The sequence below is a fragment of the Rhopilema esculentum genome, chromosome 17, assembly GCF_057945365.1.
Source record: "Rhopilema esculentum isolate cy_ngs chromosome 17, ASM5794536v1, whole genome shotgun sequence".
Classification (NCBI taxonomy): domain Eukaryota; kingdom Metazoa; phylum Cnidaria; class Scyphozoa; order Rhizostomeae; family Rhizostomatidae; genus Rhopilema; species Rhopilema esculentum.
Genome location: NC_142831.1, coordinates 3972954 through 3986024, shown reverse-complemented (window position 1 = coordinate 3986024; position 13071 = coordinate 3972954). Strand labels below are relative to the sequence as shown.

Here is a 13071-nt window from a genome sequence, read left to right as displayed (position 1 = left end):
AAACTAGATTTAAATTTTTCTGTTCTGGCCTTTATTTGCCCAACGACATCTTGGTTGCGAAGAGAGTAGTGTGACTGTTGAAGTGGTGGGATTGGGTCCTTAGTATAAACAGGTGTTAAATCATTAATGATCTTGTAAAGCAAAGTGAGGCGTCTGCTCCATCTTCGGCAACTCAGTGATTCCCAGCCAAGATCCGAGTACATCTTTTCTCGCGATGTTCCTCTCCAAGTTCCTGTAATAGCTCGCGCAGCAGAATACTGAACAGACTCTAATTTTCCCATCAAGCTCGGTAAAATAACGCTACCACTGAACTCGCATACTTTTGCTGGAATATGGTAAATAACATTCCCATAGTCGAGATGTGGTCGCACATAGAGCTTATATAGCTCGTTTAGGGTATGCCTGGGCAGATATTTGGAGAGATATTTCAGCAAGCCAATACCCTTTATTGTTTTGGAGATAGCTGATTATATGGGCAGAGAAAGACAACTTTTAATCTAGTAAAATTCCTAAATGTTTATGTTCATCTACTTTCATTACCGGTATGTTATTAAAGAGAATTCCTGGATGATCAAGTTCATTTTTTCCCTTGAAAATATTAGTTCCACAGCTTGTTTTTGCGGATCAGGATTAAACGACATCCTCCAATCATGAGCCCATTGACTTATCAACTTAACTTATACAGGTCCTAGAATAGAGCCCTGTGGTACTCCTGCCGAAATATCTCCCCAAGAAGAATTCTGCTCATTCAAAACTGTTCGCTGCTGTCTATCCTTAAGAAAATTCTCAACAAGAGAAAGAAGACTTCCTGAAACGCCACATCACTTTAGCTTATAAATCAGCCCATCATGCCATACTCTGTCAAATGCCTTAGAGATATCAAGATACACAGAACGAACATCAAGAGGAGGATTACAGTCAAATGCTTTGAAAATTGTGTGCGTTAAAGAGTTTAGCTGGTTGACTGTTGAGTCACCTGGACGAAAACCTGACTGATTTGGGTTGAGTAAATCAGATGAAACAAGATGTGAATAAAGAGAGTCGTAGATGAGTTTTTCAAGTATTTTCCCAAAGATTGGCAGCAGCGAAATTGGACGGTAGTTTCCCTTCAAATTTTTCTCGTTCTTCTTGTGAACAAGCTCTACATTAGCATGCTTCCATATTTGGGGAAATATACCACTTCTCAGGCAATTTGTGAATATTATCCTTAATGGAGCGACTAATGCAGCATCACTCAGCCTGATCATTCTTACAGATATTTTATCCCAGCCATGTGATTTGTTAGGATTTAGTGACCGTATTATTTGGAGTATCTTTTCTTCGGAGATAGCAAAGGTATTTAACAAAGTAGAAGTTACTGGGATATGTTCTGGAATTGCACTGCCTGTGTCGATCGTCGTACACTGAAGTATGAAATAATCGTTGAATAATTGTGCCTTTCCAGTAAAATCAGTCACAAATAGCCCATTGTCTAGGAGCGGTGGTATTGTTGGAATTTTGGCCTTGTTTAGAACAGTACTGAGCAAGGAAGCATTTGTAAGCATGATTCTTTCTCCTTATAAAATTTTTAACTGTTTGCGTTATCCAGGGTGCTTGCCGAGGTCTAATCGTTTTAACTTTGTTAGGAATGAAGTTGGAAAAAATGTTCAAAAGTACTTCATTGAGCAATTTGACCTGCTCATTAGGGCATGGTATATTATCGAGATGCTCTTTCCAATTAAACATTTCAATACTTTTCATGATGGCCATAAAGTCAGCCTTGTCATAGTACCAAATCCTGCGAGTGTAAGGAGGTGATGTTATGTTTGAGATTGATAGTTTTGCATGGACAATTTGATGATGACACTGTTCATTTAAAGATGGATGAACACCAGTTTTAATAAAGAGGTTAGGCTGATTCGTAAAGATTTAGAATCGCCCATTAAATACAAGATTTAGAATCGCCCATTAAATGAGTTGGTTCTGAGATTAATTGATGAAGACCAAGATCAGAAGCAAGGGGCTCAAGTAATTTTCCCTCATTATTTTCAACATCATTTTCCTACCATTGAGTTGAACGACAGTTGAAATCACCAGTGATCACAACGCAGAAAGGATTTTCAGCATATATCTTGGATAGTAATAATTCAAAGTTAATTATGAAGTTATCACTCTCGGTCTGATCTAGTCTGGACTTCGATAAATCACGGCGAAAAAATACTTTTTCCTGCCCACATGAATCTCAGAAACAACGCATTCAGGGAGAGTTACTAAATCAGAACGATTTTTTGAAGCAAGGGAATCTTTTACATAAAGCCCGACGCCACCCCTTTTCTTATTTTGAGGAAGGTTACTTTTGATAAACGAGCAGCCATCTAGCGCAAGCCTATCGTTATCAGTAGTGCTGTCAAGGTGAGTTTCAACGATACCAATTAGGTCATAGTTATACACTGAGTTGTAAGCCTCTATAAGAGAGACTCGTAGAAAGTCATGCGCACTGATGCTATTTAAATTCCATGTACAAAAATCCAGTGTTTCGGGACCAGGGTTTGTTTCTACATCACCACTAAGCAATATCGTTCTGAAAACCAACCATTGCGTATGAAATATATAGCAAATTATGCACCCAATGTAAAAATACGCATACAGAAAAATAAATTGCTTGACAGCTAAGCGCTTGCAGTGCGTAAGACCAATTATAAGGCGGGGAATACGCTTGAAAAGCTCAACAGTTGTATAAATTACTATCTTCGCGAGGCGATGTATGCGTGCAAATAAAGGCATCAGACGTGGCTGTTTTGCCACAGAATGTACTGCAAGAAAATGTATCATTAGTGTCAATGGCAGAACGATGATTGAAACTGCGATAAAACAACAACATATCTAGTAAAGCTTGAGGATGTGAACAAGAACACAGAACGGCCGAACACTTTTGCTCAGGGGAGGCGATATTTGAATGCAGAGGTGGCGCCAGAAATCTTCCGACAGAGGAGTTGGAGCTTCCGACAGGGGGGCTAAAATGACTAAAATAAGCAGTTTTCGTACGTTTTTTGTCAAATTAGCTCCAACAATAACCTAAAATTTCCTCCGATGGGGGGCTAGATGCTTTCGACGTCTTCTTTCCCTAGGGGCTGTAGCCCCCTAGCCCTCCCCTGAAGCCACAACACTGTTTGAATGGATACACGGAAACACCCTATTGTTACCCGCTATTGATTAATTTCAACCAGCATCATCAAAAATAAGCCTTCCCGCTGGTCCTAGGGGACAATAAGCCACAATGCACCCACATTCGCCCATTCTAAAAAAACACAATATGTATAAATATGTAAATAACCAAAATATGTACCAAACAAAAAGAAAACTCTTCAACAATACAGCAAAAACACATGAGTCAAATGAACACAATCAAAGAATAAATATGACGAAAATAATTAAATATTAATGAAAAAACAATGAAAGATGTTAGGATGCAAAAGTTATCAAGGCACCAAGTTCTTTGTCGTTGTGAAAAATCCTGAACAAAAATTTAGTAACTTTGACTGGTTGTGAAAAATTCTGAACAAAAATGTAGTAACTTCTTTGAAAAAAGGGCATTCCTTTGGGAAGGGCTTTTGGAACTATTGTGATATTCAAGTTTGTAAACAAATGGTTAGTCGAAGAATATTGGCTTCAAAGTATTTGGATATTTGGGATATATAAAAATGGAACTTTTCACGGAGAACATAAAATGAGAATTCTAACCAAATATTGAAAACGAGGGAAAGAAGACAATCCATAAAATAATCATTTACTTGATATGACTGAAAAAATTTAAAAAAAATGATTCAGCTAATAACAGTGGCAAAATCCAAAAAAATTGATTCAACCAATATGAGTGGCAAAATCCATAAAGTTACCAAGTTGATACTTCAAATCTGCAACGATTTCAATTAGTTGCTCCTTGCTCTCTATAACATCAATTGACCTTGTGTAAGGATTGTAATGGACCCGGAATGGACGAGGAATATGAGATGCCCAGGATCTGAAAGAGAAATCGATTTTATATAGCACCTTATAGCCATATCTTATCTTATCTTAATAGAAAAATATCGTTTATTCTAATATATGTATTAAAATTGTTTCAAAGATGTCTTCAATTAATTTCCTGCAAGAAGATGTTTGGAAAAGAAATCCGCATGTTCATTGAGCGTAGTCTAAAAGGGCATGGTAGATGGACTCACTTGAATCATATCCCAGCTTTAAATTCCATTAGAAACAATACATACTTGTAAAAACGTACAAGATTTCAACTAAAACAAAAGTATTTTTAGGAATATTTTGATGAAACAATACGATTTTTATCAAAGATGTACGATCAATGATGGGGTTTCCATCGAGTTGCAACTAATTTACGCACCCAATTTTCAATGCTTTCCCCTATTAAGCACCCCCTTTTGGAGAATAAAAGCACAGGGCGTTGAATAGAGAATTTACCCCACTTAGAAAACTTTAGCATCCACCAACCTTAGTTTTTCTTTGGCTTCTTGAATGCTGTTTGACACAAAATAAACTGTCTGGTATTTTGTGACAAAATACTCTTGAACACAAGTCGTTTCTGGCTCAAACGGCTTTCTCTCGCATTTGTCACTTTCGATGCTGTACTGTTGGTAAAAGAGAAGTTTTGAAAGGGACATTATTTCAGTTGGCGTGTAAGGTATAAATGTATTTACAGCATGTATGCACTGTATTTCTTTGAGTAGCTCATAAATCCTGAGACCTGCATGGAGGCTGCATAGTGATTCTTAGTGGCGGCGCGATGTACTTCAAAGAAAGAGGAAAATGAGCGTTGCCCATGAGATCACACCCCTTTTTGTCTAATTTCAGAGCTATCAACCAAGTGCAATTTTGCCTAGTAAATCTTTAGATATTCCTGCCAAGTAAAATTTTAACGATTAGATGAAGACTTAATTGGACTAAGTTTGAAAGGAGTTGGGGGGGGGGTAATTACCGGCCCCAACTTTTCTGACAGTATGAGTCGAACTCTAATTGATTCGATCTCTACTTACCAAAAGAAAGCACCTTATCAGAGCTCCTTATTATATTTTTGGCACTTTTTGCATCTTGGTTTCATAATAAAAAGTATCTAAAAATCCCAAAAAATTCAGAAATTTCCAAGAACAAACACACTATATAGACTGTAGAGACCTCCGTCTTCCTGTCGTATTTCTGATCTGTAACACTAGCCCTTCACGTGCCGAAAGCCCGTTCTACTGACATTTGATCATCAGAACGAAAACTCAGCTTTTGCACATACTCGGATATTGCCTTCTGGCAAGTACATTGAGCCTAGAAAAACTAACTAGAGAGAAATCGCCCCTTCGACCCCGATCCTTTTACTTAAGAAACAATTGCCCCCCTTTCTATAGAAAGAAAGGATTGACCAATGACAATCCAGCTGAAGTCGCTTAGAAGAGGCTATCCAGTTAACAACCGATAGCTGAAGTCTTAATGTTATTATCAAAATTGGCCTAAACAAGGGTTATTAATCCAAAAAGAAGTGAAGGGTCGTCAAAAGTGAAATTCACTAACGAAGACATGGATGAAGAAAAATTTAGGTGCCATTTCACCTACAGATAGACAACTTTACCCAAAAACTAAAGATTCTGTGAACCAATTGAAGACTTATCGACCAACTCATTAAAATACATCCTCCGCTTGCTACAAAACTGGGCGGGCCTTGGAGAGGTATTTGTTCTGACAAAAGAAATCATAGATGCTTCTTGCAAATCTATGTTGCTTAGCAATGATCGTTTCTTGCATCTTTATTGGTGGCTTTGCTTTCTTTCATTCATTTTATATGTTTGCAGTCCAGAGACTTTGCAGCTTCTTGCAAAATATCATTTTCCCAAATCACTAGCGTATCAAGAGTTCATTTCATCCAGGGATCACGTTTCTATTGATTAAAGCCCGTTTTGCGATTGCCTGAACAGTGGCATACCCTGCATTTTGAACTTAGACACAAAGTCAATGGTACGACCCAGCCTGGAAACGATGACTTCATATTAGTAAAAGTCAGGCAAGCAAGAGGACTGTAGCTGGCAAAACAGCCACCTTCAGTTAATTTTTGGCATAGTCATTAGTGGATGAAATTTATCATTAGTAAAAAAACAGCCATTTCTCTCAATTGCGCTCGCAAAACATTCGATTCGTAATGCCTAAATACTAAAAGCTTTCAGATCTAAATTCCAGCAATGCTTAGGAAAATGTTAACTCTTTTTCATAGTTCTTCTCCATTCACAAAACCCTTCTTCTTTAAAGGAACTCTACTTATACACGAAAGCCCCTCAATGTTCATGAAGAATAAAGATAACAAATCAAATTTAGCCCCTACTGAAGACCTTTGAAGCAGTCTTTCCATAAAAAATTTGGCTAGCACAAAAAGGGGAACACAACACAAACCCTATCTTTTTGCTTCATTTTTTCTTGTTAATTGCTTCATGGAGGTTAATTGCAAAACACATACCCCTTAAGGTAGATTTAAGTTTGTTTCCTCAGATGACACATTCAGAGTCCAGAAAGTATAAAGGTTCCACGACATGATGGCTGTGAGCCGGAGGAAGTATCTCAAACGATACAGCAGTTTTGAGGAAGGGCAATGCATAACTTGACAGGAAGCGAGAGGAATTCACTGTTGTGCTTAAACTTTTCTTTTATCCTAACAAAGCATGAGGACCAAACTATAGATGACTTTACCCAATTTATATTTCTAAGTAACTTTTATTTAAGAGATACAAGTAAATTTTGAGGAAAGCAAATAGCTCACAATTTTTTCCTGACAAACATAGATGATTTTACTCAATTAATATTTCTAAGTAACTTTTATCAAAGAGAGACAAGGAATTTTGAGGAAACCAAATAGGACAAAATTTGTTCGAAAGAGGGTTGAGGTGTTTTTAGAACTCTGGACACGTTAAAATATAAATGAAGCCTACCTGCAATTCTCCAAAAGATGACAGCAGCCCAGCACCATAGGCTCTGAGTTTTCCTTGTTGACGGCAAAGACCAAACTCCACAGTATACAAATACAACTGACATAAAAAGACATGATTGCCATTAATAAAATTCTGTGCGATTTAGCTTTGTTTTTAATGTTTAAAGAGGGTAGGTCTCAAGATCTTAAAACAGAACAACCCATAAAAAAAGTGAACAGGCCTCCAAGTTTCAAATCTGTTCAGAATAAAAATTTCAGTAATAAAGAAGCTGTAACACAATCATCAAGAATGTTATGCAATAAAAAGTTAAAAAGCAGACAAACACAACATATCTCGTTTTCATACGTAAACCAAAGTAAGTACATCAAAAAAGAAACGTTTATACTATAATCTGAAGCGACAAATAATCAAAAACCTTACACCTCTTTAGGTTATGCATTTTCGTTTTAAACCAACAACTTTACTTATATTCAGTTTCTGTTTAATCTGTTTGAATTTCAAAATGCACTTGGTGCAATTTTAAATTTTCTCGAGTTGAACAAGAAAATAAGGCCTGAAGTTGAACAACACAAGATAAAGGTAAATAACCTACGGAATAACCTAAACTATCCAAAAACAAGTTTAACAACAAAAGAACAAAATGAACCGCCCAAAGACAAGTTGAACGATGAAAGAACAAGTTAGTCAATCAAAGAATAAGTTTAAAAACGAGGACCAAGTTTAAATACCAAAGAACAAGACGAACAAACAAGGGACAGGTGGAACAAACGAAGGGAAAGTAGAACAAACGAAGGACAAGTAGAATAATATGTTGAACAATATTATAACCAGTTAAATAACCAAAAAAAGTTGAATAAAGAAGGACAATTTGAACAACCCAAGAACAAATGGAACGATGAAAAAACAAGTTAAACAACCAAAAAATAAGTTTAAAAAAAACAGGTTGAGCAACAAAAGAAAAAAATTAGCCACCCAAAAACAAAGTGAAAAACCCAAGCACAAGTGGAACAACAAAATAACAAATTGAGCGACACAAGAACAAGTGGAAAAAAGCAAGTTGAGCAACCCAAGAATATATTTAACAACAAAAGAAGAAAATAGAAGATCTAAAAACAAGTTGACCAACCCAAAAAAAAATGTAACAACAAAACAACAAATTGAGCAACCCAAGAACATGTTTAACAACAAAAGAAGAAAATAAACCACCCAAAAACAAGTTGACCAAACTAAGAAAAAGTAGAACAACAAAATTACAAGATGAGCAACCCAACAGCAAGTTGAACAACGAAAGAGTAAGCTGAGCAACCCAAGAACAAGTTAAACAAATAAAGGACAATGGAATAACCCAACAACAAGTTGAACAAACGAAGAACAAATAGAAAAACTATAAGCAAACAATATTTTGTTATCAGAACGTCTTAGGAGCGATTCTTCTAATGATCATATTTTAAAGATCGCAATTCTTTTAGTTTGAGATTCAAGTACAAGATAATTGTAATTTAAACTCTCGTGCTATTATCAGAAGCAAATCTGGCATAAAAATGTTTACAAATAAATAGAGAAAACAGAGTATGACTTCTTTGAGCTTAGAGATGATTATTGATTTTACTTCTACCAAAACAATTACAAATTCAGTTCTCTATTTAATGCACAGGTGGCTAGTAGCTTTTATGACTTGACTTAATTTACCTGAGCCTAAAAAAAGCTCAAACACGTTACAGTTCACTACTTTATATCGAACGTGTTTCAAAATGTTTGTAGGTCTTTCTGTATTGATATAAATTCTGCTCTACAGATGTGTTTAATCAATCAGATATAGAAGCTGTAGCTTGGTGGCTTATGTGAAATCCTTTGCAGTGACTTTCAGGTTCTTCTAGAGTTTTTTCGCAGTATTCAAGTTACAGCATTGTTTCACAGTATTCAAGTGATGCCTTTAAACACATTTGTAAGTAAACATATATTCAAATGCCTCTTTTTGCATCTTATCATTATGCATTCGGACAAAAAACAGTTTAAACATACCGTTGCCAGTTTGGATATCCACTCATCAGATAAACCAAGCGATGTCAAACCTATTTCCTGCAAAGGCAAATTAGGTTAGGAACAAAAACCCACAAACTCAACAAAAAACACTGGCAAAATCTATAATGAAATTAGAAGGCACTGCTCGAAAAAAACTTGTATATGAAATTGTTTGAGTAACATTACTCCTAACCTAAGGCTGTTTCAAGTATGAGTTTTTTAAACGTTAAAAAAATTAAAAAATTGCTCTAAAAGTTGCTAAATGTTTCAATCAATCAAACCTGTGAAAATCTAGCGAACTCTGGATCTGCAAACAAAGGCACGTGACCAATCAGCTCGTGGCAAACATCACTGTGAATTAAGATGTGGAAATTTGATCATTGGATCAGCTGATTTGCTACAACTTGAAAAGATCAATCAAATAACGTCAGTGTATCCTGGGCTGAAGACAGCATAAGTTTCGGACCCCCCTTCCCCCTCCACGGCCCCGGACCCCCAGACCCCCAAATTCAGTTATAACTCGGAAATCTACCTGACAAATCGACCCTTTGCCACGGAAAGCAGTGGAAATTTAGCTTCTTGCAGTTAACTAATATAATAGAGGCCCCTTCTCAGTGTCTTCCTTAGGACTCAAGATGCCTCCGTTACGTCATTGCTGTTAAACTAACGAAAGATTGTCTTTAAGCTGAGATGCCACTAAATTGTAAGCTTCCTCCCCAAAAAATCTCTATGAAAAAAGGTATTTTCTGCGTTCCAAGGGTGTGGACCCCTATTTTTCCCTTGCAGAACACGCCTTTGCCTCTCCCCAGATCTTATCACCCTGGCTACGCCACTATATTGTAACATTATTTGGTCGGAAACATAAATTAAGCAATACTTACGGCTCTGGGGTGTACATAGGCATTGACGAATGCCTTATGTATTGGGTGGCATGAAAGACACGAAAAGCCAGACCAGCCAAAAAGTCTCTGGGTGAGAGAAATCCAGCGACCGGTCGCAACAAGAATCCTGTCTTTCCTGCAAATTTAAGAAAAGAAAATGTCAGCAAATGAAACAAAAAAAGATCACTCTCTTTTCTTCAACAAGTTGTCATTTCTCAAAACTTTGTAATGGTTAATTATATAATAGCTGAAATTACCTTCTGTCGGAAAATTCTAATCAAAATTCAAAAATCTAATTACACTTACGGTTCAGGAAATTCGATACATGTCGTAACTGGGGGATTCTATGCTCGCTGAAATAAAAATTATATGTTTATCACGCTGTATAAAAATGTTTTAAACATATCATTGACATCAATGGATTATTGTCATCAAATAATACACCAGTTACTCGTAGGTGCCCAATAAACTGAGACTGGAAAAAACAGGGGGTCTGAATCTCACGAAATAATTTATAACCGGGAGGGTGCGAATAAACTGGAGTTGGGAGAGTCTGGTATAATACCATAATTAAACTCGCTAGTGCATAAAGAAGCACAATACAAGGGGCCTCTTCAATTAACATCGATTTTAACAATTAAAAAGGTCAGGAAGGTAGATTAGAACAGTTATGATAAAAAATATATTTTTGGTTAACCCTAAAGGTCAATGACAAAAAATAAATAAACTGAGGGTCCATACTAGAGCAGAGGGTGAGAAAAATTTTGAAAAAAAAATAAGCAGGGACAGGGGACACCACTAGGCTAGGACAACGATGCAGTATAGCTAGTCGTGGATTTGAGTTTTGCATTTACTCAAACTTCCCTCAGTAAATAAGAAATGTACGATCACGTTTATATTCAGGTGGATATTTTGAAATAAAATATATAAAGAAAAGTTTATCACCTGTAGCCACATTCCTTCTCCAAATCAGCGAAGGCGTCATTAAGTTCTTTGCAAGCATGAGTTGGAAATAATTTCGTCACATTTTCGTACACCTCTCCCCTAAAGTAAACACCACAACAAACTTCTATTATACACGATAACACGTTTTAAGACCAGGTCCTTTAAATGTCATTAATGCTGTGGAGCTTTGATTTCAAAACTGTCACTAGGAGCAAAAGTTTAATCAAGGGTATTTCCTTTTGGTAGCATTGGCGATCCCATTAGTATAAGGACATTTTTACTAAACTCATTTTTTTATAAGAAACAAAGGTCGATGTTGAGTACTCCAGTTTCTTAATGTTCTGAAAATTGCAATGCTCGGTGTTTTTTAAGAGTTTCTTAATTATAATGTCATTAATGATGTTATGAAATGTTCATGACCTTTTTTATAACGTCAAGAGATTCGCTTCAGTTCTGATGCTGTATTTAGATGTGGGAAGTATATTTTTATCCCTTGTGTTTTGATTTCTTGGCCAACAGAGCAATCATGTTCTTGGATTTTACAAAAATTCCATTTTTCCAAAAAACGCCACCCTCTGATGAACACTGCCCTCTATTGAACGCCGCATCCAAAATCTGGATTTTGAAATAATCGCCGCGGCGATTTTTAGAGGAAATAAGATATGTCAGGTCTCAAGAATCCATTAACAAAAATGTATCCCTCTCCACTCGTCACGTCATATCAGAAATATACAGAGCTTTATATATAGACTCTTACCATGTCTTGGTTTCCTCTTCGGTATACTCAACTATTGGAATTTCTTGATAGCTAATAAAAATATATAAACGTTATCAGTGTGAAACACGGTTTATCAGTTTTAACACAATTTCGTGTTGAACTTAGCAATCTGAATTATCATACAAGCAAGCTTAACTTCAGCGATGTTTTATAAATGATGGCCAATTCTGTTCTGTCATGCTTATGATGCACAAAGACGTGACCTTCGTGACAGTATTGAGGCAATGTTGTGACTCCGTGGATTAACAAACCATCCAATTAAAATTAACTGTAAATTATCCTACATAGCCATGAAATGCAAAAATTTTCACAGCATTATTATAATTTTGTATATTTTTATTTGCAATATTCTAAATTGCAAATGCTCTTTGATATTTGACACATGTGGTATATGTATTACATTTTGTATGCAAATATTGGGCATCATGAAATAAATGAGAAACCACTAAAAAAAGGCGTAACGCAGTTTAGGAAACCCTGGTTTGAAAACTTAAGGCCGCCGACCAAACCCAAAATCATTTTTAAAACCATGTTTTCAATACTTCACTCTACTTCGCCTTATGTTTAAAAGTTAAAACTTTTCATCTGAAGCTTCTATAAAACCCACCCCCTCCCCCCCCCCTAAGATAATAAGAAAAAGTATTATTTTTCATCCTGCTTTCGTGTTTGACATGACCTAAAGCGCTGAATGGGACTTCCTTGCAGTCCGTAAATAGGAGTGTTTTTCATTAGGGCCCCAGATGCCTCCATTACGCCACTGATTAAAACCCAGCTTTGGGGACCTGAATCTTCCTTGATTGCCTTGCACTCCTTCGCAATGGAGAGTAAATTCTGCACGCAGGCTAACATTACCAAAACCAAACGGTGTTTAAAGGCCACCTGAGCTAGACTTACTCAACGAGCTAGTAATTCATTTCTTGTACAAAGTCGTTATTTTATTGGCTGTGACGTCCTATATAAATTCCTTGCAAATGAAGACTGTTGAATTTTTTTGTTTAAGCTGTAAGCAATATTCAATCGTTTTGTGCATCATATGACATATAGATCAAATGAATAAACAATCAAAGCGTAACGCGTGGTCCAATTAATAAGCAAACGAAATGAACACTATCAAAATTTTTTCCTTCGACATACTTTAATTTCAGTACTAAAAAATTTTTCTTCGTTGTTTTTTCTCACCGAATACCCATAAAAGACGCACATAAAAAACTGCACACAAAGTGCACCTGCTTTTCTATTTTACCCTTAAATTCTTTTGAAAGTATGAAATATTCATAATAAAAGTCTTATTTACTGTTTGTAGTTGTAAGCAATGTCGGCAAATTCTTTCCTTCTGGCTCGGTACACTTCATCTTTGAAGCCCTATTCATAAAAAATAATTTCTTTTAAATATCTCATTTTCATTGAATATATTTCAAATTTACAATCATACGACTCGCTTATACAGGCATCATATAATTGGCTTATCTGCATTACTTTTAATAACAATATTTAG

The 13071-nt window shown here is 36.1% G+C and overlaps 1 protein-coding gene across 1 annotated transcript in view; it reads right to left on the bottom strand.

The window, feature by feature from the left end:
• Positions 1-3759: 3759 nt before the first annotated feature.
• Positions 3760-13071, bottom strand: part of LOC135691091 (phenylalanine-4-hydroxylase) — a 32761-nt gene continuing 23449 nt past the window's right edge. The window contains exons 5-14 of the mRNA XM_065208884.2: positions 12871-12938; positions 11556-11606; positions 10799-10897; positions 10160-10206; positions 9854-9989; positions 9254-9323; positions 8973-9029; positions 6951-7046; positions 4483-4619; positions 3760-4000 (exon numbers count right to left, since the gene is read on the bottom strand). Coding sequence (XP_065064956.2) covers positions 3841-4000; positions 4483-4619; positions 6951-7046; positions 8973-9029; positions 9254-9323; positions 9854-9989; positions 10160-10206; positions 10799-10897; positions 11556-11606; positions 12871-12938 — 921 coding nt within the window. The 3' untranslated portion in view covers positions 3760-3840. The remainder of the gene's footprint in view (positions 4001-4482; positions 4620-6950; positions 7047-8972; positions 9030-9253; positions 9324-9853; positions 9990-10159; positions 10207-10798; positions 10898-11555; positions 11607-12870; positions 12939-13071) is intronic.